The following is a 26,832-nucleotide window of genomic DNA, read 5'->3' as shown; positions in this document are numbered from 1 at the left end:
TTGCAACCGTTGCCGGCAAAGCGTCGATGCTTTGAGCGGGTAACGAGTTGACTGTTGTGACCAAAGCTGCAAGGCTGTGGGGTGACGAGCGAGCGGTGCTTCCAGCAACAAGACTAGGAGCTGGCGGGAGATGTGTGTGTGTGTGTGTGTGTGTGTGTGTGTGTGTGTGAGTGGGTGGCTTTATTAAACAGTTCCGCACAGCCCATCCAAACTAAAACCAAAAAGTTAATCCCAATCCAAATACTACACCGGTACACCCCGTTTGCCGGGAATGTAAATCTCTCCCCGTGCATACCTTGTGTGAGATGACGCCACGTGGTCCACCTGGCGATCCGACGATTCGCCGCTGAGACGCTCAGTTCGTTGGTTCTCGGCTCGGCAGCCCCTGCGCTCGGCTCCAAAACTTCGGCTCGGCTGGGATTAGGCGCACGACCTGCACCCCATCTGGACTGGAGTCAGCGCATCTCTTGTCGCCGCCGCAGCCGGATTCCATCCCTTGGCGCAGTCGCCTCCGTCATTCGCCACCGGCTGATCGTCCGCTTGCCGCTCGTCATCTCCTTCGTCCCCGACCTGCCCCTCGTCCGACACAGGACAGCGGGAGCGCGGCCGGCAGCCAAGCGACACAGGTACGCCTCCAAATCCGCATATTCCCTTTTTTTGCTTCTAGTGTCAATCTATTTCGTTCTAGTGGAAGTGGTGACCATTAACATTTGATTAATCACCGTGCAGTACCTTAGCTGCCAGGAAACGTTGGTTTCAGCAGAAAAACCTTGATGATGTAAATAATGACAACGCAAAGATTAATATTGTCTCACCCTAGACAAAACTCTCTTCCATGTTTGTCACTTTGAAGCTGCGATGTCATGCATAACACATGTGTATACTTCACTGTCTAACTGAATAAACTTGAAACCGGTTCTTTGCAGAAGATTTGGGAACCACTTCAGCATTGCAGAAAAGGAGACTGAAAGGAAACCATTGGAGATGATGGAATGCTTCCTGATTGTTTCTTGTTCAACTACACCCACACAAGGCGTGATAATCTAAGATCACCTAAGATCTGTACAAGCAGCCAGAGTAGGCTTCGTTCATCAAGTGGGAAAATGTAGAACTAGCTGAAGCTTTAGCTATAAGACATGCTCTGAACTTTGCAGCACAAGCATGTTTCAGAAAATGGAAAAGGCATCAGCTTGCTTGTCGTTCATCAACAAGATGAAGAGTGCGGCAAGATAGATCCCATACTAGCATCATAATTGATGATATCATATGTAAAACTGTGAACAGGGCCAGTCCTGAGATTTTGGGGGCCCGGGGCGAAACTAAAACTCGGGGCCCTTCATATAGACATCATAATAATAACAATGAAATATGTATGCATGAAATATTATGAATCAGTATGCGAATCAAATAATTTATACATATTACCTTTAAATTTTCTTCTACATCCCTCAATGCAAAGCCACTTATGATAGGGTCGATGTCAATCTCATCCAATAATTTCTTCTTGATTCATAACGCAGCAAAGCCATTTAACCTCTCATGAGTCATTGTTGACCTCGAATAATTTTTCAATAAATTCAACTTCTAAAAGCTTTTTTCGGCCGATGCGACCGTGACGGGCATAGTAAATAAGACTGGATAAGCAATGAAGATATTATGATAGCAATCAACTTCTCTGACATGCTCGAAAATCTCCATAAGAAACACTACAATAGAAAATCTTACAACATAAGCAAAAAAAACTTTGTCAGGCATCTTTTGAATAAACTAGCCACTTTTTATCATGTTGCTTTCCATTGCTTAATTTCATAATAACGAGCCTATGAAAAATGTCTTCCTGCTTCTTCTACATGGTATTCCGTTTTTTCTCTCCGACATCCCTTTCTCAACTAGGATGTATCTTGCTTTATTATTATGATTATCCTAATTTCTTGGATCTTAAATATCAGGAGCATGAACATGTTGTTCATCAAGACTAGCAGATTGTGCATGTGCATCTGATGAATTACCTACATTCTCGAAGCCACTTACATTGTTATCACCGATGTTGGTGTCAGCATTTTCTTCTCGTTGATCATATTTTGAATTCCAAATAGGTTACTGCTCTTCCTCGATGGCAAACATCGCCAACTCATCATCTTGGTTTACCGAAGCAGTGGAAGCATCACTTTTACTCTTGAGGAATTTGTGCATATCTCCGCGCCGTGATTGTACCAATTTATCCACGGCTTTCTTTATTTTCCTTTTATCGCTACCCGATGTATACGTATTGTTTCCTTTACGACATGATAACACAATGCTGGAAAAAAAGTTGCATCAATTTTTGAAAAGTATCGGCTTATGCATCAAGGAACGGCAATATGTTATACCTAATGGTCAATTTGGTGATGAGTGTTAGTGCGTGTACCTACACAGAATTACAGATCGAGGTCCGTGGAATTGAAATCAGCGGGAACTAGATTATACGTGTTCCTAACTGCCTATATAGAATTGCAGATGGGGGCCCTAAGAACTGAAATCAGCAGCTAATCAGGAAGGAAATTACCAGGACACATGAGGGAGGAGGCGGCAGTACCAGTACTAACGTCGGGCGGCGGCGGCTTAGGGCTCGAATAGCTGCACCGACCTGATTGCCGTGATGGAATTGGAAAGGCTCGCGTCGATTGCTCCCTTTTTCCACGTGAAGGACTCGCTCCCGGTTGAATCGATCTCGGCAAGCGATCGGCCTGCTGCTTGCTGCGCTACTGCGTGAAGCCTAGCGCCCAGCCCTTTCATTTTTTTCCTGACATAGGCCCATAGCCTACCTAGGCCTAGTTCTTGCATACCTGGGTGGGGGCCCCTGGATTTTGGGGGCCGGGGCGGCCGCCCCCCCTCTCAGGGCCGGCCCTGACTGAAATTTGTTGTGTAACATTCATCATGTAAATATGTCAAGGAAGCAGCTCATGTTCCGCGGCAAAATCAGTCAAACATTATGTAGGTTCCTGCTGGTATAATGAGTAACCTTAGATTGCGAGGACCAAATTATGTAAATGACAGAATTTCAATGAATGACAGCTAATGAAATGTCCATCTTACTTCTTGCAAAATATCTGTCCAGATGCCTAAAAAATTATGATTGTATCTCTAGTTTCTCTGATTTGCTGTTCAACTGTAGCGAAGATGCTATATCTTTTTGTTTAGGCCTAAACTTCAGTTGAAGTCAGGCTAATTTTGAGTATGAAATCTGAGAACCTTTTATCACAGGCAGTTTGGAAAAATACTTATATTGTAAATAAATCAGCACTCCCAAATTTTCAAACTTTTACAATAGTTTTGCCTTGAGAATAGCTACAACTTTACAGTTGATGATTTCTGCAGGGAAAAGCATATTACTCATGAAAACCTCTGCAACAGCAGGCTACTCAACCTGTCTGCACACAGAAAACTCTGTTTAGTAGCCGACATGTTTACCGTTCCGACCACTGTAGTAAGCGTTGAGCCGGCAAACTCGCCGATAGTTCCATCGCGTACATGACCGTGTTCCGGTCTCTCAGCCATGAGAGATTCACGATCGAATGGCCGCTGCACCGAAGAGGCTGAAGCTAGCAATCTTCCTGCATATCTGTTTGGAATCAATCCATGCGTAACTGACGGGAGCCGTAATCATACATGGCAAGTTTTGGAGCCGAGCGCAGGGGCTGCCGAGCCGAGAACCAACGAACTGAGCGTCTCAGCGGCGAATCGTCGGATCGCCAGGTGGACCACGTGGCGTCATCTCACACAAGGTATGCACGGGGAGAGAATTTTTTTCCGTTTGCCGGGCACTGGTAGTCCGATCGTGCCACGCAGCCGGATGCCACGACCGCACCAAATCCAAGCCTGTCACGTCGCTAAATTATTTTTTCAACAAAAACCCCTAAAAACATAATTTTGATAACAAAAAGAATTGAATAATAAAACATCCTTGTGGCGGCACAGCCGGAAAAATAATTTAGCATGTACACACAGCGTATATCTATAGTGTCACAAAAAGAGTAAGAAACAAAAATAACAAATTCAGCACCCATCGCGTAAATGGGCCAAATTTATGGACCAATATAAAAAGAGTACTATTCATAAGAAGATTTGGTTGTACCAACTAAAAAAATAAGATTTGGTTGTGCTAATAAATAAATAAATAAGAAGATTTATTTCTCATTTTTTTGTGCCTGATGGAAGATTTTATATTTTCTGTTTCAAAATTTGTAGGTCTAATCCGAATTTAAAATCTTGTGACGTGCCAACGTACATTTTGTATGCATGCTAAATTATTTTTAGATTTTTTATTAAACGTTTTTAGGGGATTTTTTTATTAAGTGCTTATAGAGTGTAGTATTTTTCTTATCGATCGGTACAGGGTAGCACCAAAAGGCCCTTAAGAAAGGGACCCGATAAAATGCCACACGTGTGACACGAACACATGGCAGCTCCGAGCATTTTGAATGGCAACTTTCTTTTCAGATGACAAATTTCATTTTACCGAAAAAGCACCACAAGGCGGCTCCACCGGATATTCTCCCTGCCACCACCGTACCGAATCCAATCCAAGCCTGTCACGTCGCGTTCCGGACTCCCAGTTCGGCAAGCCGGCAACGAAAGCAAAATGGCGAAACCAATCGTGTTCGCCCAAAGTCGCATCATCCGAGATAAGTACGCATATACGCCGATGTTTACGAGGCGCGCACGCAAGTACGCAACTCCGTGCGGGCCGGCAACGGCCACGATCAGCCATCAAGGCCCGCCGAAACAAGAAAGGAGGAAAAAAAACAGAGAGGGCGAAGCGAGCTGTTCCACAGTCGTCGTCCCCTGTCCCCCCCCCCCCCCCCGTCCTCCGCCCGCTCCGCCCGCAATCGAATCCCGGGGGCTGGTGACTGGCGAGCGAGCGGGATGGCGACGATGACCTCGGAGCTGCTGCGGCCGGTGCACGCGGCGCAGGCGCTGGACGAGGCGGCGCTGCTGCGCTACGCGGCCGCGCACGTCCCGGGCTTCCCCGGGCCCGCGCCGTCGCTCGCCCTCACGCAGTTCGGCCACGGCCAGTCCAACCCCACCTACTGCATCCAGGCCTCCGCGCCCGGCGGGGAGGCCCGGCGCTACGTGCTGCGGAAGAAGCCCGCCGGCGCCATCCTCCAGTCCGCCCACGCCGTCGAGCGCGAGTTCCAGGTTCGCCCCCAGATCCTTCCGCTTCCCAGTTCGGTTCGCGGGGTTGCTGTTGCTCCTGTTCCCGTTCCCCGGCTTTGTTGGATTTAATCCGCTGCGAAAACTGGGTTCGATCTGGGATGGGATAGAGACGCTCTTATAGTCTTAGGCGTTGCTTATGCTCGGGCTTATGTGGTTGTGCTACAGTGGTAAGTACCGTCTACTTCGGAACTCGGAAGGGAGTCATTCTAATTCTACCTCTTCTCTGATTGATGAAATTGTACATGTAATGTTTGGTCTCAGTTAACCGAACAGTTCGTTTTGGGTGCTTATGAACATCCATTTGGGCCTTCTAGCTGTTGTGTGATTATTAGGAGATTTATCAGAGCAGTTGTCATATTTGTTTAGAGCAAAACGATTGTGATATTTTGGCTTTAAATAGCTGTCGTATGTCATACTGGGTTTACATGATATGTTGATGCGAAATGCATCTCATGTGATGTTGCTCCCTTCTCTGAACTGGTGTGAGTTTATTGTCTGATCTGTTCTGTTATGGACGCAGGTTCTCAAAGCTTTGGGTGCCTACACGGATGTTCCTGTCCCTAAGGTGTTTTGCCTTTGCACTGATGCCAGTGTGATCGGAACCCCATTCTACATAATGGAGTATCTGGAAGGAGCATTATATCTTAATAACAAGTTAACGGTACGCTTCTTACTAAGTGTTCTTATTGTTACCGATTCTTAAGATTTATTGACCAGTTCATCAACCTGTTAGGTTACATGTTAGTAGCTAACGCTTCCATGAGGAATCTGGACAGTATTTGCCTATCACCAGACATTTTCCTAGTTTACCATAGTAGTGGTTTTAGCACAAACACAGTGTTATTGTGCTCATATCCAATGTATTGGAATATACAGAGAGCAGTCTTAAAATCGCATCGACAACTAGAAACCTTAGCATTGCTTTGAACCCACAAGAGTTATATTAAACACAAACTGTAAAAGGCAATGACACTTTCCAAGCCCCTCGCTCCTGTACGCCACTTTGAGAGCTGGGATCAGATTTCCCATAATTCCAGTTTAAGGAAATGAATGTGTGAAATTGGCAATGATTATATTCATGGTAGTTTTCTGATCTCTTGTACCCATTTCTTACACAGGGAATAACCCCAGATAAACGGAGGAATATATACTTGGCTGCTGCGAAAACTTTGGCTGCTATACACAAAATTGATGCGACCGCAGTTGGACTGCAGAAGTATGGAAAAAGAGACAATTATTGCAAAAGACAAGTAAGTGTTATGGAGTATTTACCTCCCTCCCCTGACTGTTTTCTGAGGACAAAAGTAAATCAAATCCATTTCCATTATCATTGAGTTGAGTTGCATAAGAGAACTCTCCTCTCCTAGGGTGCAATGCTGGGAGTAAAAGCTTTTGTACTCTCACACTAAGTACAAGTCTCACGTGTAGCTTAATTTTGAAGGATGAACTATGCCTCTTGGGGAGATATAAACTAAAGTACTTTGGTGTTGCTTTTAGGTCAATCTACCTCTAATTGTACAGAAAACTAGGGGCATAATTATGTATTGTCCTTCAGGACCGGACAGTCTTTATTTACATTTCTATGATTACAACTAGACTCCAATACATATCATCATGAGACCACCGCTCAAACACTTATTACCCCTTCTGTTTTGAAATATGTCATTTTAACCTCTCTACTGTTTGTCGAAATACTTCTCTACACTTCTAATGTAACTTTAGCCATTTCGTCTCTAGTTTGTCCTTCATAAAAAGAGCTAATTACTGCACTTTCAAACGTTTATCAATGCTCTTATGCATTAGCTTGCATGGAACATTATTTATTGTCCCTGAGAGGAAAAACCGATGAACATGGAGATAATTACACAATTATCCTCACTGGGATCTATCCGCTTAATGAAACCGTAAGCCACTGATCACCGGATTTGACACGCTCAAACTTCAGCATGTTGCTGTCCAGCTTCTCATTGACAAATAACCTATCAAATTCAACCTGCTTGGTAGAGTCACGTTTTTTTTTTAGAAAAGGAGGATTACCCCCGGCCTCTGCATCAAAGCGATGCATGCAGCCATCTTGTTAACCAAAAGGTCCAACAAGTGTGTAGTACGATACAAAAACTCATCAAGAGATAAATAAAGGGAGAACTCGAAGCCACAACCGACAAAAAATAGAACTAGATGCCTATACACCTATCCTGTTGTTGGACCACCATCCAAACCGGTTGTAGGTATCCCATGCTACCGTCTCCCATCGGTTGCACCCATAAGCCATATGCTCCTTGGCTTCCGCACGGTTGAGTAACGACCACATACGGATCCAGCCAGTTGATCTGTCGATTACCTGCAAAAATTTGTGATGTTTTGTCTGTTAAAAATCGCGTCACTCCGGCAGTTCTATATGGCCCAAAGTAATGCACACACTCCGACTCGAATATGCACCGCTAACTTAGGCTGTACCCCGTTTAGCCAAGTCCCAAAAAGGTTGTTGATATATGATTGGTAGAGCCACGTAGTAGTTGGCTCTTTTGGCATTCACAGGGCTACTCTTCAAGCACCTCATCATCTAGTAGGAAGCTCTAGGAATCATGCATATATCAACTTAACACATTCTATGTGCATCTAATATCTGGTTTAGTAAGGATAAATGAATGAAACACCAACAAGCCTTTGATATGCCTCCAGAGGGTTTGTGATTAGTTACTATCAACAGCGAAGCAAAGCAATGATACTTGGAAACACTTCCGATTTGCTTATAGAGTTCTTAATCAGTTTGACTACCTTGTCTTTTTTTTTGCACTTTGGCAGTTAAGCAGATTAAGAATTCTACAAGCAAATGTGCTGTCCTTTTTTCACAAATGCTTTCTTATGTGGACTTGATTGATTAAATTAACAAATAAAAAATGGAATTCTTGTTGTCATGTTATGGATAATGATACATTGATACCAGTGAATGTGATATTCCATTTGTTTCTAAAGATGCTTACTGTTTACTGGGTAGGTAGACAGATGGGGGAAACAATATCTTCATTCAACTGGTGAAGGGAAGCCCGCGCGTTATCAGAAGATGCTTGATCTGATTGATTGGCTGAAAGAAAATATACCAGAAGAAGATTCATCAACAGGATTGGGAACTGGCCTTGTTCATGGTGATTATCGTGTTGATAACCTTGTTTTTCACCCAACTGAGGTATTTATGCAATCTCCTAACAACTTTACACTATTTAAATATTTTATATGATTATTGCTTCTGTTTGATTGATCTGAAAATATCGTTTCTGTTTCTTTACAGGATCGAGTGATAGGTGTACTTGATTGGGAATTATCTACTTTGGGGAATCAGATGTGTGATGTTGCTTACAGCTGTATGGTATGAAATATGAAACTCTGTTAGGGAAAATGTGAAATACTCCCTCCGTTCCTAAATACTTGTCTTTCTAGGCATTTCAACAAGTGACTACGTACGGAGCAAAATGAGTGAATCTACACTCTAAAATATGTCTACATACATCCGTATGTAGTAGTCATTTGAAATGTCTAGAAAGACAAATATTTAGGAATGGAGGGAGTACCTTCTTATACATAATATGGTTAGGAATTACGGGAAATACACTTTGGTTCCTGGTTGTATATGCACCCTATATGGGGATTTTTTTTTAATATTTTAATAAAAAGTCAAAATAGGTAAGAACTATTTTGACAAAACATTTGGCTTACTTTTGCACTGATATATAAATGTCGACGAAAAAAAAACAAAAGTTGACCTCACAGCAAAAAAGACAAAATTTATTTGCTATTATAGGTCACTATTCACACTATTTTGGCCAAAAATTTGTCTTTTTTGAAAAGAAGTCAAAAGGATATATTTTTTTGTGGATTTTATTTCTCACGAGTACAATAGAAGGTCAAGTTTATTTCAAAAATATTTTCAGGAATTTTTGACTTTTTGTTGAATTACTAATTTTTTTTCCCATATAGGGTGCATATGTCCCCATAGACCAAAAGTTCCCCTCCTAGGAATTACTCACCTATTTATGACATGTTTTCTTGTGCTATTTGCATGTTCTCTAAAAACAGTTCTATCTGAAGTTGTCTTGAAAGAAGTTGTTATGGCGCTGCTAGAAGGAGGGCGCGAGAGGGCCGGCCGGGGGACTTTTGCCCACGGCCGGGCAAGATGGAAGGGATTTCCTTCTCAATTCTTGCTTGATTAGATTGATACATCTCCTCTCTTTATATAGAGAGGTTTACTTGACTCCCAAGCAAGGCTTACTTGACTCCTAAGCAAGCGACCCTTATCTCTAATTAACCCTAAGACTAAAGGGCTATACCGCCAGCCCAGGCCCATTAGCCGCATTATGTACTCTAACACTACACCCCACCTGGACATGCAGCTTGTCCTCGAGCTGCAGCCTAACCAACTTATAACCATGACTCGACGCAACACAAACCTAACACCTAACACCTAAAAACAAGCCTTTTACATCTCGGCTTGTTTTATTACTCTCAACCTGAAATGGACTGGGACGCTTTATTTGGGACCCCTGAACATAAAGTGGACACCATCCGCACGTCGGACGTGCACGTGTACAGCCACCTGGATCCCATGGACACCATCTGGACAAAAGGAGTGCATGTGTATGGCCACCTGAAAGTGGTCGCAAGAGTGACCAGCAGAGGCGCCCTCGCGGCGGCCGGCGGCGGAATGCAGTGGTGCTACATGGTGCGCTCCTGTCGGTGACACCATGCCTTCTCCCCGCCGGACTGCTGTTGGTCTGCACCGCACAGAGAAGAGTGGAGGGCTGTCGATGGAGAATGGCGAGGAGGGGTGCGCCCCCCCAACCGCCGATGTCGCAGACTTTGAGGTCGCTGTCCGTGGGGAAAACAACATGCCCAAGATCCTCGACGCAGTGGACGAGATCGAGGTCCTTTGCGCAGCGAAGCGCAACTGGGAGGAGCTGCAGCTGCAGACCACGCATCTCCCGCACACGCAGACGCGCTAGGAGGCCGCGCGCAGCAGCCTGCAGCCTCACCGCCGCCGACACGTGGCAGGTAGTGAGCCAAGCCGGAAGCGGTAACGGCGACGGCGGGAACTTGATCTGCTGGATGGGGACGCCCTGGAGAAGCGGTGATGGCGACGGCGGGAACTTGATCTGGTGGATCGGGACTCCCGCCGGCGCGGTCGATGCGGGGCCGAAGCTAATCGGCGGTGGCTGCTGCAGTGTCGCACCGGGCAGCGGCAGCGGCTGCTGTGGCGGAGCGCCAGGCGCGGCGGAGGCCGCCAGGAGCGGTGGCTGCCACTGCAGCCAGGGCGGGGCGGTGGTGGCGGTGGGTAGCAGCTGCTGCAGCGGCCACGGCAACCACGGCGGTGGGCGCAGGAGGCGCGGCGAGAGCCGGCGCCGGCCACGGCGACCACTGCGGGGTGGTGGTGGGCGGCGGCTGCAGCTGCAGCCGAGGCCGCTGCGTGCGGCGAGTACCACGACAGGGCTGGCGGCCCGGTGGCGGCGGCGGCCCGTAGGGGCTGGCCAGGTACAGCCGGATCCCCTGGACGGCGGTGACGAGGTCGTTGAGGACCCTGGTGACCTCCTCCGGGGTGTAGGCGGCTGCCGACGGCGCGGCGGAGGGCGCCGGCATCTGCGCGGTGGCGGCGCCGGAGGTGGAGAGCAGCGGCGCGGTGGTGGCGGTCGGCAGCGGAAGCGACAGGGTTGGCGGCGGGGAAGACATGATCGAACCGAAGCTAGCTGATACCAAACTGTTATGGCGCTGCTAGAAGGAGGGCGCGAGAGGGCCGGCCGGGGGACTTTTGCCCACGGCCGGGCAAGATGGAAGGGATTTCCTTCTTAATTCTTGCTTGATTAGATTGATACATCTCCTCTCTTTATATAGAGAAGTTTACTTGACTCCCAAGCAAGGCTTACTTGACTCCTAAGCAAGCGACCCTTATCTCTAATTAACCCTAAGACTAAAGGGCTATACCGCCAGCCTAGGCCCATTAGCCCCATTATGTACTCTAACAGAAGTACTGTAGGGAATTGCCCTACCATACCTTTGACTGAAGGCCTATAATAAATGCAGGATGAATATACTCTTGATATCTTGGGGTCACTTTGATATGAATATTTCGTTTTCAGCAAGCTTATTTTTCTTGAGTTCTCCACATGTTCTGTTTTAATTGAGTTGTGTGATAGTCACGACCATCAACATAGGTCAAAGGTCATAACTGAACTTTATGTGTTAAGTCTGAGAAGTTTTTTCTAGGTAATTCTGAAGAAAAGTTTGTGTCCTATTTGCTCAACATTATTGTACCGGTACCATGTGTTCACCAAAAATAGAAATTCTTGTACCTGTTTGCATAGCATTTAGGTCATGTGATTTTGTATGTTTTACTTTGTTTATTATTTATCTTTGCAGCCATATATTATTGATGCAACACTCAGTGAAAATAGTTCGTATGGAGGATTTGAACATTCTGGCATTCCAGATGGCATTCCTCAACTGGAAGAGTACCTAGCTGTGTACTGCTCTATGTCTGTAAGCATCGTGTTGCTTATTTTTTTCATGCTGGCTGGATAACACGCCAATCATATTCACTGGTTTTTATCAATCACTTTCTTCTTTTAAATTTCCCTCAGGCACGACCTTGGCCTGCAGCAAATTGGAAGTTCTACATTGCCTTTTCACTGTTTCGAGGGGCATCTATCTATGCAGGAGTATACCACAGATGGACTATGGTACTAGTCTTTAACTCATGAAATCCGTGTCTGTTTATATATTCTAATTTATTTTAGCTGCCACACAGGGTAATGCTTCAGGTGGTGAGCGTGCTAGATTTGCCGGTAAGGCTGCCAATGTTATGGTTGACTGTGCCTGGCATTACATTAATAGAGAAAATGTCCTGCGAGCACACCCTGCTACAGGTAATTATATTTCACAGCCTCGTCTTAACAATTTCCTGCCACCTGTTTGAGTGTGCTTTGTGGGCAAGATCTTTTCGTTTTCTTAAACCTTGTTCCTGTTTCCAAATAAACTGCTTCACATAGACATGGAAAATGTTGTTATGATCCTTTATTCGCCTTTTAGGAGCAATCATCATTCTTGTAAAGTCTAATGCACTCAAATGTTGTTAACTAAGCATTCACATTTCACAGGTATGCATGTCTTGAAGGCTCCCCGGCAAGGTTTTCATGTAGAGCAGGAAGATTCAACTTTGACAAATGGTCAAGGAAAATTTGTTCCTAGCGAAAAGGTTATGCAGCTACGGCAAAAAATAATAAAGTTCATGAAAGATCATATATATCCCAAGGAGGATGAGTTATACAAACATGCACAATCAACCTCACGGTGGACAATCCATCCTGAAGAAGAAAATTTGAAAGCATTAGCAAAAGAGGAGGGATTGTGGAACTTATTTATTCCGGTAGTCACTATTTTCTTTTCATGCCTTCATATTTACCTGATCCAGAAAATTAAGAACTTTATTTCTTATAGTAATGGAGGGCACTTCTATATTATGCGAACTTCTGTGCTGATTAAAATTGTTAATCTGCAGCTTGACAGTGCAGCTAGAGCAAGAAAGCTACTACTTGAGGACCAATCTCATGTTTCTGCTGGAAGTTCAAATGATCTTTTGCTAGGTGCTGGTCTCACAAATCTTGAGTATGGATATTTATGTGAGATTATGGGCCGGTCAGTTTGGGCTCCACAAATATTTAACTGTGGTGCACCCGATACGGGTAATATGGAGGTAGGGCTTCTCATCATGTTCATTTATAGGTATAGGCATGATTCTCAAAGACTGTCACTGTATCAGTGTATCTTACCCCACTAGCCAAGCATATTTTGAGAAATTACGTGTTTTGAAAATATCTATCTGTATAAAATCTGCAAATTATCGATGAATGACGCCATCTTTATGTTTCTCCATGGAAATGTGCCATCTTTAGCATGCCAATATTTTTTTTAGGTATCTTAAAATATATCTCAACTGTGAATGCTTTGTTATGATTGGTGCTAGTAATTTTGTATCTGACAATTTTTTATTATATGAAAATCTCATTGTAGGTCCTGTTGAGATATGGGACTAAGGAGCAACAGAAGCAGTGGCTTGTTCCTCTACTGGAAGGGAAAATTCGTTCGGGATTTGCAATGACAGAACCACAAGTTGCATCTTCAGATGCAACAAATATAGAATGTGCAATATCCAGGTAATAATACGAATAAAATATTTGTGGGCAACAAGTATGTTATAGTTGCTGCTTTAGGTTGTTGATATCTTGTCACATGTGCTCTACTGCCTCTCCGCCTCTCTTTAGTTGCAAAGCTATTATACCTTGTTATGGGCTATCATATAGTTATGTTTAGCCGGTCCTAGTTCCTACAGATGCCAGCATTTCTTTTGTCTATTTTTCTCATCTGAAAACTATTTTCAGTTTAACAGCAAACAATAATTATAGTATGCTGGCGGAGACCTCCAAATTCTTGTGTATTAACAGGAAATCAATTATATCCTCATGGCATACATTTCCTGCTCTACTCTTTTGATAGTTTATAAAAATGTCATCGTTTTCTTTACTTTGAGCTTTCTGCATTGCTAATTACTTTAATATTTTTCCCTTGACAGGCAGGGAGATTTCTATGTGATAAATGGCAGGAAATGGTGGACCAGTGGGGCTATGGACCCGAGGTGCAAAATCCTGATATTAATGGTAACTATAACATCTATCCATGAGAGCAGTGCTGTGGGTGATGTATATGTTTCTTGTAATGTTAAACGGTGTTTATTTCATGCAGGGAAAAACAGATTTCTCTGCACCTAGACATAAACAGCAGTCGATGATCTTAGTGGATATAAACACTCCCGGAGTGCAGATAAAGAGACCATTGTTAGTCTTTGGGTTTGATGATGCACCGCATGGACATGCAGAGATTACTTTTGATAATGTGCGTGTTCCTGTCACAAATATCCTCCTCGGAGAAGGACGTGGTTTCGAGATTGCTCAAGTAAGCAGAACTGTTCTGATACTACTATCGATCATTTCCAACCTGTACTTTCGATGTCATATTTATGTTGCTCTGCAGGGAAGACTAGGTCCTGGAAGATTACATCATTGCATGCGACTAATAGGAGCAGCGGAACGTGGCATGAATATGATGGTTGAGAGGGCCTTAAGCAGGACCGCTTTTGGAAAGAAGATTGCACAGCATGGTTCCTTTCAGTCAGACCTGGCAAAGGTATAACCTCTTTGATTGCTTGCATGATCCAATTAACTGTTTACATGGTTTATTTACAAAACCTTGAATAGATTAAAAAATTGTTTCTTCAGACGTCGAGAACCACATTAGTTAGATAGAATTTTTTTTCCAGGGAGTTATAATGTTAATCTACCACCTTTACATATAGGTGGTCCAGAGATCATACAAATAACACCCCCACTCAGCTTCTCAGATTGAACTGTTCATCCATTTGTTTCTTTGAATTGAAGCATGTTAGTGATGATGTATATCTAGCTTAAGCTAGCATAATGCTTCACTTTTGTACTGTTCACTCATGTGTTTCTTTGCTCGCATCTTTTGTTTTGTGCATTCCATCCACTAACTTGAATGCGGACTCCAGTGTCGGATAGAACTGGAGCAAACTAGGCTTCTGGTGCTTGAAGCAGCCGATCAACTCGACCGGCATGGGAACAAGAAAGCCCGCGGGATCCTCGCAATGGCCAAGGTAAAGTTCCAGCACTTTAGCACCTTCATTTTCAACGAACCGTAGCAACAAAAATTCAGTGAATCTGGCCTCTGTGTAGGTGGCGGCCCCAAATATGGCCCTGAAAGTGCTTGACATGGCAATACAAGTCCACGGCGCTGCTGGGGTCTCATCCGACACGGTCCTATCCCATCTATGGGCAACCGCTAGGACACTGCGGCTCGCCGACGGCCCTGATGAAGTCCATCTCGGCACGATCGCAAAGCTGGAGCTGCAAAGGGCGAGGATGTAAGATCAGGACCATATATGTTGAATAAAAAGGGGGACGGCAAACTTCTGGAGAAGGTCAGTTAAGGACATCATCAGAGTCACGGGTAGATAGAATGGTGAAATAAGTGGCGTTAGATTCCTCCTCCATGTACACTCCCTGTTTGCCTTGTCGATTCCCTTGTCATTTGTCCACTAGAACCATGACACATCTTTAATTTTCGTCCTCTGTTGTAAAGAGTCCAACCCTACCAGCACAGTTACATGAGTACCAGTGACTATTACAGATCTGAACAATAGTTATACACTACCAATGGGCATTGCAGATCTGAACATTGGCTGGCACTTCAGTTTTTCTTCAGTGTATACAGTAGAGACGAACGGGAAGAAACGAGGAGAGCCTAGTATAACCCCTTTCCTGACTAAACCTGAGATGAACCGCCCCTTATTTTTGTCATTCAAAAACCCTCTCATCTCTATTCTATCCGAGGCCCAGCGTGTAGGGGAAGGAGGTGGAGTTGAGCCAGAGGTCGCCCTGGATGAACGCCTGCGCGGTGAAGTTGCCGGCGTCGGCGTCGCTGGTGATCACCCGGTAGCCCGGCCACGCCACCCTCGCCGACGTGTTGGCGCCCGGCCCCCGGTTCATGTACTCGGCGTAGTAGAGCGTGTCGAGCGCGAAGGTGCCGTTCCACTCGAGCCACCCGCGCGGGTGCACCAGGCTCTCCATCTTGGACTGCATGAACACGGTCCGGGAGTAGGTCTTCCACGGCCGGCCGAGGTAGGAGGAGAAGTTCGACAACACGGGGACGAGGTCGGCGGCGGCGGCGATCTTGCAGCCCTGCACGGCGATGCCGGTGTTCTGGTTGGGGTCCTCGCGGCCCTGCGCCGTGAAGACGTTCTTCTGGCCGGGGCCCGGGCGGCGCGCGTAGAGGCTGCAGTTCTGGAGCACGACGGCGGCGTCGCCGAAGACGAAGTCGACGGTGCCGTAGACGTCGCAGTCACGGTAGAACTGGCGGAGCGAGTGCGCGTAGAGCGTGTCCTGGTACCCCGCGAAGCTGCAGCGGTAGAAGGCAGAGAGGTCCGCGTTCACCCGCAGCGCCACCGCCTGGTGCTTGGCCGGCCCCGCCGCGTTCTCCACCGTCAGGTCCCGCGCCAGGAACCCCGTCCCAATCACCGCTGCGAAATTGAATTAACGGATGTCGGTCAGATACATCCATCGACCTACCAGAACTGAAAATTTATGAGCCATTACATTCAGGCGAGCAGTGGTAGATTCTGTCTATGGCTCTTGCTGCACGTGAAGGCGTCCGCGTACTTATTGCCGGTTGCCGCACTGGTGTGGTACAAGTCGTGTCGTGCAGCCGAGCCGGACGCGGGCGGCCAGCCCAGGCCCCAGGCCATGAAGGAGTGAAGGCGAGGAACAGAGGCACGTGAGGCCGTACCGGTCTTGCGGGTGGCGACGCGTCGTCTCGTCGCACCGACACCCACCGTGGACGACGACAGCGGCGTGTCAACCGCACCGCGCGCCACATTCGGCGACGGAGTTAATCAGGGCTCCGCTGTGGCCGGGATCGTCGCAGTGGAGGGCCCTCCCTGCTGCACCGCACCCGTCCCAAATCTATCCTGAGGCGCCCATGCAATGCATCTTGTGTCCTAAAATTGTCCTAGAATGCGTGTGCTAAAATTGTGCCGATGGGGCAAGCGGACAAGGCCGGAAAGTGGCGGCGTGGTGGACGAGGCCGCGTCCGGCCGGCCGGATAGGCCATGCACATCGGTCTAGCCCGACTCGAATGATCGTCACGACCGGCGTCGGGTTCCTCTTGTTGCTTGGCTTAAGGTGGCATCAGAGGACCTAACTGGATTGCTCCTCTTGCTTAACATGAGTATTGCCAACGATAAGGACTTGCTTTCTGGTGTGAAAGGCGTGCATGCATGTGCTAGGTGTTGCCCTCCACTGGACGAGTGCTCACTGTTTGGCAACCTACAGTACTCAGACGAATCTATGTGTCGGTGCGTGCAGAAGATCGAGGTTGGGCCATCGGCCATCCCTACTCCGATCCAGGGGGACCAGCTCGACCGATCGGAGCTACTAGTAGACACCAGTTCTTTCACGTCCACTGAGCACTGGGCAGAAAAGCGGAAAAGATGAGAAATGTAAAAGGAGATCGAAGCGAAGCGCCCAAAGAAGGTGCTCCATTGTGCTACAGTTGGGCCTCCCTCTGTACGTGCTCCAGTACAGTAGTGGACTAGTGGCTGTTGAATGCGGTCAGATCGCAGGATCGGTTTCTGCTACCGTCAACCTCATCCTGCCGTCGCACTTGCAATTCTACAAAACCGGCAGAGCTAGCTCACGTAGCGTCAGTGTAGTAGGTTTGCCGTGCTCGTACATGGCTAGCTAGCTCACGGCGCCCTCACCCACCAAGCCTAACCATGATAACTAACGCCCGTGCTCCACTACTCCAAATGCCAATGATCAATGGCTCGAGTCCGCATTGCAGAAAATATCCGAACCGTGAGCTCTTCCACCGGCCGATCGAGTGTGTTAAGTGCATCCTCCAAAATTACTTGTCGAACAAATGGATAAAAAATGGATGTATCTGGAATACCTCCATTTCTCCGGAGGGAGGGAGCAGAGCTCGTGATGAACTGTTATAATACAATCCAAATGCGAATGGCACCCTAGCTAGCACTAGTATTTGTCCAACCCGCCACGACGTGGTCCAGTCCCCTGCACCTAGTACGCTACTGGTAGAGTCCTAGAAGAAGCAATGGAAGCAGGCCCTGTTCCCCGTTGTTACCTGACCGATGCCACTCGTGATCAATGTACCGCGGACGGACGCTCCGTCACGAGCGGCGTCCCGCGCAAACGACCAAGCCGCGCGTGCACTTGCATTCCCACGACGCGTCCGTCAGTACGGCGTCACTCGCTCGTCCGGCCGCCCATGCCCATGCCGGCGTCGGCGTCGGCATGCCGACATCGGCTCGTGGCGAGCAGAGCATGGCAACGGCCCGTGCGATCGACCGTGCAGCGCCACTGTTCGTGTTCATTATGGGGCTATGCAGACTGCGGTAAATTGGCTATGTCTGAGCGGGCGTGGACTCGCATACCTAGCGTGGCGGAGCGGAAGGTGGTGTAGTTGTCGACGACGTTGCGGCTGGCCTTGATGACGGTCCTCCACATGCCGTCGCCGACGAGCATCAGGTTGGTCTTCTCGGCCCCGACCTCCACGTTCTCGAAGTAGCCCCCGGCCTTGATGTGGATCACGTACCGCGTCGCGCTGTTGTTGGGCGCCGCCGCCACCGCCTCCCCCACCGTCGTGAAGTTGCCGCTCCCGTCCTTGGCCACCACCAGGTCCGGGGCGCCGGCGACGCCCTCGCCCTGCTGCTGCTGCAGCAGCCGCCTCCGGTCCGCCGCCGCCACCCACGCCGGGAACCCGCGCCGCACGCGCCCGTACCCCTCGAACGCCTCGCTTCGTGTGGTCCTCGCGCGGAGGGCGCGCCCGCGGCGGCGCTGCGGGAGGCGGCGGACCATGGCGAGCGAGTTGGACACGAGGTGGGCGACGTGGTAGATGCGGCCCTGGATGAAGGGCCGCACGCGCCCGTCCTCCGACGCCGACGGCCCCGCGAACCCCTCCAGGCAGGTGTACTGGTTCGTCATGGCGGCCGACAGCACCGTCTGCACGCCCGCGATGGAGTCCTCCGCGCTGCGGTTCCCGGCCGAGAGCTCGGCCGCCGCCGTGCCGAGCTGGCTCAGCGTGTGCCCGAACAGCTCCAGGCAGTCGGAGAGCGCGAGGCGGTCGCGCAGGCGCAGCCGGTGCGGGCGGGAGAGGTAGGACGTGCAGTTGGACGCGGCCGCGCGCACCGCCGACGCCGCGCGCCCCACCACCTCCGAGATCACCTCCCCGAGCGGCTTCCGCGCGAGCCCCTCGATGCCCGCCAGCGTCGACACGCACACGTCCCGGTGCAGCATGCCCGCGCAATGCCGGTCCACGGCCGCCGCGTGCTCGGCGTCGGCATCCGTATCCGCATTGGCGTCGAGGAGCGTGCGTGCGTGGTGACCACCGTCGTGGTGGTCGTCGGCGGCGAATGCGCTCTGGGCGAAGAGGAATGTGAGGAGCAGGAGGAGGAGGAGCCTGGCCGCGTCCCGTCGCTTGGTTCTGGGAGTCGGAGGTGGCATTCCGCGGTGGGAGTGGGATCACTGTGGTGTGTGGGAGTGAGCGGGGCCGAACGTGACAAACAGGGACCGTGGCGCGCGTCGGTGCGAGCGAGCGAGCGAGGGGGGTTGATTGGAGGAGCGTCACTTTTTATAGCAACGTCGACACTCTCTCGTGCAAACGTACGTGATAGGAAATGAAGAGCTTGTGATTGCAGGAGGGCACGACCAGCTGACATGATTTAATCAACTTGGTGCCTACGCAAACACAGCCCAAATTTGCCATGGGCACGTGTGACGGCCGATGGCAAGTGCGCCAGCATGAACTGCGTGCTTTTTTGAAGGCTGTCAATTATTTCGGTCGCTGGCATGGCGTCGGCGTGAACTCTGGCCAATGGCATGGCCGCTAGCATGATCTATGGCCACATGTCTTGTTTAAATTCATATTGTTTTCTGCCCGAACGAGAATTGTCTTGGCAGATTGGGCGCACGACCGATCCAAACGCATAAGAGGGCGGACGAGCCGACTCAAACGAAAAAAAAGAACAAAATGCGTGTCCGATCGGCGCGTTGGAGTTGCTCTTAATCTTCATTTAGACTGAGAGGAAGGAGCAGTCCTTGGCAAAATCGCTCTGGAGGAGCACTGATCTCCCTGCGTCTATGAATGGACGACAGCTTTCAAGCTGCAACCACCCATGCCATGACCACTGATAGATAGACAGAGCTGCGCTGCGAGGCTGCAAACGAACAGCAAAACGGGCGATAGAAGTGCACACGGCCTACCGGGACGGGACGACGACCCGCGCGTGTCGCGAGCGCAGCCACCAACGATGCGAGATTCTCGCGTCCCTTCTATCACCGGGCTGGTGGCTTGGCATTGCACGAAGAAGAGGCATGGAGTGAGGTTGCAGCCATGGAGGGAATGGGATGGTCCACCAAGCAAGCCACCGTAGGCTACCTGTGGCCACATTGCTAATCTGGCGCACGCGCAGGGCCAGCCGCGACGCACTGATCGGGCCGGAAAGCTTCGCGAGGCCGCCATCGTCCTGGCTCCGGTGCTCGACCACATGCCCGGTGCTCCGCCCAGCACAGTGGGGTGCCGCTTTTACCGACGCGGTTTGGCCACACGCCGCACACCGGCAGTGGCGAGCAGGCAGGCAGGCACACCGGCAGTGGCGAGCGAGCAGGCAGGGATGGCCATGCGCTCTCTGGTAGGAGTAGTAGCAAACAAGCAGCGGACCGGCGGGCCGAACAGTTGCTGTCGCTTGGAGCTGACTCTCTGTCCGGTCCGTTAACCTCGTCGGTCGTCATTCAGGAAAAAGATACGCAACGCACAACGCAGACTAGAGGATAAACGCGCGCTTCACCGCGTCGTGTTTCGCTCGTGGTTTTAGGGTTTAGGGACGTGGTCTGTGGACATGACACGGGAGAGAGCAATCCAACACTTATTGCAAAGTATCCATGCATGTAGTGGAATATTTGTGGGTTAGGAGGAGAAAGAGAAGAAGGAGGGCCATGCATGTGCAGATGGGAGAAGAGAGAGAAGAGATGAACCATGTGATTAGTCAATTGCATGTCCAGACTCCAGCAAAGCTTGCCTACTTTTGCCTCCAAAATACCGAAATTTGGACGTCCGGACAACTTCACAGACTGATACAGGTCTCATTGGGTTGCAAAAGTGAACACACATGTCCGGCTGAACATATACCGATGTTCTACAAGTCTCCCATGAAGATGCCCTAAGAGAGCGTATCAACTTGTTGAGGATGTTTTTTTTTAACCTTTGTACCCTTCCGCCGAACTGAATTCTTACCTTTTTGGGGGAATAGACCCCTCTTATCAACAAAAATACGCTAGCGAAAGCATAGCTAGCCAACACGTGTCTCTTTCCTCATACACAATGGTAGAAAGTACCCTTACTTTCCCGTTAGCCAAAACACATCCGCACGTCCTGCCATGCATAAGGGGGGTGAACGTGCATGAGTGGGTTTAATATTCTTATGCTTTGAGTTGTGAGGAAGGCCATAGCTGGGTGGAAATAAGTGTTCATGCCCTAAGGTTTTAAGAAGGATAGAGGGTTATTTTTTGTAATTGGTCTTTTAGTTCCTACTGGAGGTCTAGGTGGTCACAGGTTTAAAGGTCTTAAATAAGTGTGAGTGATGGTTGTTTCAGTATCAGTGGTACGGTAACTGGCGGTTCAAGTGGTTTACAAAAGATGGCTGGATGTTCCTTTTGCCACATGGTACATGATGACGAGGAGATCACCAAGGCGCGTGGACTCTCCTTAGGGGTGGAAAGTGGTAGCGGATAATCCGAAATATCCGATATTCATATTCGAGAAAATGCCTATTCGTATCCGAAACATCCGCATCCGAACCAAAATGAAAATGGAAATTATCCGTATCCGAATTTATTAAACAAATACAAATAAAATATGATAGGAGATTTTGACACAAATATGGATATGGAAGTGGATATATCCGTATCCGAATAAGATTATGGGAGGTATTTTTTTAAATTCTAGGCCCAATATTCCAATTATCCAATATAAAAGCCAAATAAGTGGTCAAATTTTACTTTTTATATGATTAAACTTATAAATTATCATGCATTACAATAGTATTTATTCATAAACCTATTTATCATTGACTTATTGTATGTCACAAGTTGATTATTTTAGGTCACATAACTATCGACTAATTTACTGAAGCAATATATTGATATTATTCGTATCCGTTCCGAATCAAGAAAATATCCGATACGTATCCGTATTCGAATAATATCTTAGCCCCATCCGGATCCGAGAACATCCGTATTCGGATTCGTATTCATTTTGAAAATATGAAAATAGAAGTGGTAAAAGCACTATGCGATCCGTTTCCACCCCTAACTCTCCTCCTCCTGGCCCAGGCAGCCGTGCTCATCCCCGTTGCCGTATCTCCGCTCGTCTCCGTTACCCTCCGTTCAAATAGCCGTTGTTTCCCTCGTCTCTACTCCGTATCACCTAGTCGTCTCATCGCTCAAAGTCTTCCGGTAAACCAACCACCTCTACACGCGTTGACCTGCCATTCAGCGAGTACCGCACGATGACAAATGTGTGGGTTAGGACCCTGAGGGCATGATTTTAATCTTGTTCTGTTTTTGGGGGCGGTTTATGCAGGGCGTTCTTTTTTTGAGAAATCATGCAAGACATATGTGCTTTCTTCGACTTTTTCTGAGTTTTTTTTGAGGTGTAAATGTGTGTTTTTTTAGGGGTAAATGTGCTTTCTTCAACTGGACGGGACCAATGGACCATCGCTCTCTTTGGGCCATTTTCTTCCGCAAACTGGACTACTTTCTTAAGCTGTCAGCCCATCTACGGAATCGGGAGATACGCCGAACGGAAGCCAGGATTTCGGACAGTGGCAGCCACACAGGCGCATAGCAGCAGCAGAGAAGGGAAGGGAAGAGCAGAGCGCGCCATGTCCCTGGTCGCCGGAGTGCGCGCCTCCCTGCTTTCCTCCCCCGCATCGTCCTCGTCCCGCCCATGCCAGGCCCTCGCCCACCAGGTCCGTGCGTATCGGTCCCTTATCTCGCCGGCGGCGAGCAGGGGAGGCCGCCGTAGGACGCGTCTCCGGGTGCGCGCAGCCAGGCTGGAGTCCACCGGCGTCTCCGTGGGCTTCCGCGCTCCCCAATTCGAGGTCGCTCTTGCTTTTTAGTAATCTCTAGCCCATGTTTTAATCAAGATTGAAGCCTCATGTAGCTGCCGTGTTGTTCCTCATGGTTTCTTGCTGCTGATTGTGCAGCTCCCGGAGCCCCTGACAGGGAAAATCTGGACGCTGGATGACTTCGAGGGTAGCCCTGCTTTGCTGGTCAGTGAATCTCTTGGTAGTCTGTGCTATAGATAGACGCATCGTTCGCTTTAATGACTGAAAAAAGTTAGCATGCATGCTTTCTATTCAGCATTCGTTGAGTTGGCATATGAGATGACATAAATGTGTTTTTTGATGTGTTGATGATAATGCTGGGGTGTTGATGGATCAATGAGCTATGCAACTATATTGCTGATCTGATGGTTGGAAACAAGTTGAATTTGTAGGTCTTGAAGCAAGTTGATTTATTAGGCATGCATACATATATTGTTCCTTAAAATGCTTGTGAAGATAGCCATCTATTTTTCTAGCTTTTACTACTCCACTGCAGTCACATGTTTCTTAAGCGCTGTTTTTCCGGAAATTTCGCCATGAATAGTTTAGACTCCAAGAATTAATTTCTAACCTTTACAATAGGTATCTAAAACGAGGGTAAAAACAAAAAATATATATTTCCACGGCTAACAATTCGGAAATTGGTGTTTTAAGTACGAATGGTTCAGTAGACTGCCCTAAAGGCTAGGTGTTCAGCCAAATCATGTCCTTGAGGAGAAATATGGAGTGTCATATATCTACTCAGTTGTGCAAACATAACTGTAATTCTTGAAGGTGTTTAACACAAGTCCGTTCTTAATTTTTGTCAAATAACCATCTCATTCATCGCCTTAATTTAAGAGAGTAATTCTCGACTTTGTCTTTCTTTCAGGTTATGTTCATATGCAATCACTGTCCATTTGTGAAACATCTGAAAAAAGATATTGCAAAGCTCACTTCATTCTATATGGAGGTAAGAACATTGCAAGACCAGATGAAAATTTCTCTTTGATTTGTGCTTGTAGCTTGAAATTGACATGGATACAAATATAATGCAATGCAGAAAGGACTTGCTTCTGTCGCCATATCCTCAAATTCAATTGTGACACATCCCCAGGTTATGCTTTACTTACAACCAATAAGCATGAATAGCTTTTAGTTCCTTTCTATGTACTCCCTTCGTTCCTAATTAAATATAAGTCTTTGTAGAGATTTCACTATGGACCACATATATCCGCATGTGAATGCATTTTAGAGTGTAGATTCACTCATTTTGTTTCGTATGTAGTCCATAGTGAAATCTCTATGAAGACTTATATTTAGGAATGGAGGTAGTACTTCTTAACCAGGACATTTCTTCCTGCAAACTTAAAAATGTTTTCTCAGAAAATTCATATTTTTAGTTAATTTATGACCGAACCTTATCCATCTAGCTAATAAAATGAATGATAGGTAACTGGAGGAATTTAGTACTTAAATGGGAGATGCCTTTTGTTCTTTGCTCATTAGACTTATGTATTGTGCTGCTTCTGTATCAATACATATTATTCCATTATGGTTGATGCAACTTGTCAGGTTTTCCCATTTGAACACAAATTAATCTTGTGATTCTGCAGGATGGCCCCGAGTACATGGCGGAGGAGGCAAAATTGTTTAAATACCCTTTTCCTTATTTGTATGATGAGGTCTGCCCACTATATGTGCTTCCTGATGCAGTCCCTGTGATCTCTCCAACTCTATGCTTACTATTGCACCTTGCAGTCTCAAGAAGTTGCTAAGGGTTTTCGAGCAGTCTGCACACCAGAGTTCTACTTGTTCAAAAAGGTAACAACATCGACTCGTATGCTCGTAATCTATGAATTCATGATGCTTATATGTTCCGTGTCTCGGTTTTCTTGTGTCACATCGTTCCTTATTTCTTATCTGTCTAAACTTTGTGCCAGGATGGGCGAAGGCCATTTGAACTTTTTTACCATGGGCAATTTGATGATTCAAGACCCAGTAACAATGTGCCAGTCACCGGAAGGTATATTGTGAATTGATGCGCAAACGCTCCAGGTTACCATGTGTTCTTATTCGTTTGCAACTTGTAGAGATTTAAGCCGTGCAATCGACTGTGCACTTAGTGGCCAAGAATTGCCTTTCGACCAAAAACCAAGGTATGTTCAGGTCAAGTAGAATCTTAGCATGTTTTCATATGTCTTTAATCCACTTTGTTAGTTTCCCGACGTTTCGTTTCTGTTCCTGTAGTGTCGGGTGCAGCATCAAGTGGCACAAGTGAAGAGCTTGTTCCGTTGACGACAAGCAGATGATTTTTGTTTTTCTCCCTCGAATTGAAACACGTGATCAAGGTGAGTCATGCTCAACTGTTTGAAGTTTGGTTGTTCAGACAGATAGGAAATGGAAAAGAATCTTCTCATTTGATCATGTAATATTTCGTTCTGCATTTGCCATGTTGTGATAAGGAGGCGGCACCTATATTTATGCAGTGCTGACGTTTCTGTTGGCGCTTGGTGGAGCGGACTTATGCGCCGGTGGTGATTGTTGGGGATCAGAATTGCGGATAAACAGATTGTCGGCGTCGGAGGTTGTTTTGTTGTGTATTACAGACAAAGTAGCAGTGCAGAGCCTGGCAGCCCAAATTCTACCCGTAGCTCTCTGAGGGGCCTAATTAGAACTGCTGTGATAAACATACACAAGGAAATAGTACCAACTGTTGATGTATCAGTACTTCAAACCTATGTGGACCACTGCCCTACTGCTATATGGTTTGTAGATGACAAACTAACCAGCATATAAACAGAGAGCATCAGCTAAAGAAGATCTGTATTGGTTCAATTCTGTAATGAAATAAACACTACCACATGCAAATCTTTATTAAGACGTCAAATTATGAAACACAAGTCATTTTAGCTATACCTATATTGCAAACTTTCATCTTCCCTAGTCAATTAGGCATGTGGTACGGATTTTTGGAACATGTGTGCAGGCGCACCCGATTAAGCAATTTTTTTTAGAAAATAGTAAAAAAATGTGAAACTTTTTTGCGACAAACATAGTCTAGCATAATACTCATTTTTAAAGTTTCGGAACAAAATGAGCTATGTCATATTCTGAGCAAAAAAATAAAAAATAAATAAAAGTGCTGATACAAAAACCGTGAATAATGGCGTTTTTGCTTGGAATATGGCGTAAGTCATTTTGTCCCAATTTTTTTACCGTGAGTATTATGCTAGACCATGTATGTTGCCAAGAAGTTTAAAAAATATTTGACTTCTTAAAATTCAGGTGCACCATGCCGGTTAGCGGCGGAGGTGTCGATGAACGATGAACATTGGACGACGTCGCCAGCAACGGTGGAGGTGTGTCGCTGCAGCGACAGACATTGGATACCAAGTTCTTGATAGAACGTTCACAAGAGAAATATGATGGAAAGAGAGAGATTGCCACATGGAGAAAGACCGCTCAAAACCACGCTCAATCATTAAGAATGCTGGGTCAAGGGACTAAAGTTGTCCTGTTTGAAGACTTAACTGTGCAAGTTGTCTGATTTGAGATTTGAGGGATCAAACCTGCACTTTGCAAATGAGGGACGGAAATTCTATATCGAGGTAGATGTGTTCGAGGGCTTTACCCGTTGATTCCGGAGCTTAGGAGATTGAATAAACAAGCCTATGGTGTCACCAAAGTCTCTTCAACACGGTGGCATGATAGATTAGGACATGCCTCTTTTTCCTTAGTTGAACATTTGCTTAAAAAGAATAAGCTCCCGTTTGTTGGTGAGCGTGATTGTGAAACAGTTTGTGATTCATGTCAGCGTGCTAAAAGTCATCAGTTACCTTACCCTGTGTCTACAAGCA

The 26,832-nt window shown here is 47.1% G+C and overlaps 3 protein-coding genes across 3 annotated transcripts; 2 read left to right on the top strand and 1 right to left on the bottom strand.

Moving 5' to 3' along the window:
* The first annotated feature begins 4,827 nt into the window (after nt 1-4,827).
* Nucleotides 4,828-15,489, top strand: LOC125535671 (probable acyl-CoA dehydrogenase IBR3). Its single transcript, XM_048698737.1, has 16 exons — nt 4,828-5,178; nt 5,717-5,857; nt 6,315-6,446; nt 8,195-8,383; nt 8,486-8,563; nt 11,602-11,721; nt 11,823-11,921; nt 11,990-12,107; nt 12,339-12,607; nt 12,740-12,934; nt 13,252-13,394; nt 13,811-13,895; nt 13,981-14,190; nt 14,269-14,421; nt 14,804-14,908; nt 14,988-15,489. Exons 1-16 carry the CDS (start codon nt 4,906-4,908, stop codon nt 15,177-15,179), a joined length of 2,502 nt encoding a protein of 833 aa, XP_048554694.1. The 5' UTR covers nt 4,828-4,905; the 3' UTR covers nt 15,180-15,489.
* Nucleotides 15,484-19,438, bottom strand: LOC125535673 (pectinesterase-like). The gene is made up of 2 exons (XM_048698738.1): nt 18,263-19,438; nt 15,484-16,330 (listed from the first exon to the last, which is right to left on the bottom strand). The coding sequence occupies exons 1-2, from the start codon at nt 19,329-19,331 to the stop codon at nt 15,636-15,638; spliced, it is 1,764 nt and encodes a 587-aa protein (XP_048554695.1). The 5' UTR covers nt 19,332-19,438; the 3' UTR covers nt 15,484-15,635.
* A 3,225-nt stretch (nt 19,439-22,663) lies between these two features.
* LOC125535674 lies at nt 22,664-25,843 on the top strand. Its single transcript, XM_048698739.1, has 10 exons — nt 22,664-22,987; nt 23,093-23,158; nt 23,865-23,945; nt 24,036-24,089; nt 24,589-24,657; nt 24,734-24,796; nt 24,916-24,998; nt 25,066-25,131; nt 25,223-25,323; nt 25,462-25,843. Exons 1-9 carry the CDS (start codon nt 22,769-22,771, stop codon nt 25,251-25,253), a joined length of 732 nt encoding a protein of 243 aa, XP_048554696.1. The 5' UTR covers nt 22,664-22,768; the 3' UTR covers nt 25,254-25,323; nt 25,462-25,843.
* Nucleotides 25,844-26,832: the final 989 nt, after the last annotated feature.

This window comes from Triticum urartu, chromosome 2, assembly GCF_003073215.2.
Source record: "Triticum urartu cultivar G1812 chromosome 2, Tu2.1, whole genome shotgun sequence".
In the NCBI taxonomy this organism is placed as follows: domain Eukaryota; kingdom Viridiplantae; phylum Streptophyta; class Magnoliopsida; order Poales; family Poaceae; genus Triticum; species Triticum urartu.
The sequence above is the reverse complement of the archived record's forward strand: the minus strand, read 5'-3'. Positions and strand labels throughout refer to the sequence as shown.

Coding starts and splice junctions, on each gene's coding strand:
- LOC125535674 (XM_048698739.1), top strand. CDS start 22,769: ATGTCCCTGGTCGCCGGAGTGCGCGCCTCCCTGCTTTCCTCCCCCGCA. Junction 22,988..23,092: donor TCCGCGCTCCCCAATTCGAG/GTCGCTCTTGCT, acceptor CTGATTGTGCAG/CTCCCGGAGCCCCTGACAGG. Junction 24,658..24,733: donor TTCCTTATTTGTATGATGAG/GTCTGCCCACTA, acceptor TGCACCTTGCAG/TCTCAAGAAGTTGCTAAGGG.
- LOC125535673 (XM_048698738.1), bottom strand. CDS start 19,331: ATGCCACCTCCGACTCCCAGAACCAAGCGACGGGACGCGGCCAGGCTC. Junction 16,331..18,262: donor CTTCCGCTCCGCCACGCTAG/GTATGCGAGTCC, acceptor TCAATTTCGCAG/CGGTGATTGGGACGGGGTTC.
- LOC125535671 (XM_048698737.1), top strand. CDS start 4,906: ATGGCGACGATGACCTCGGAGCTGCTGCGGCCGGTGCACGCGGCGCAG. Junction 8,564..11,601: donor ATGTTGCTTACAGCTGTATG/GTATGAAATATG, acceptor TTATCTTTGCAG/CCATATATTATTGATGCAAC. Junction 14,909..14,987: donor GGATCCTCGCAATGGCCAAG/GTAAAGTTCCAG, acceptor GCCTCTGTGTAG/GTGGCGGCCCCAAATATGGC.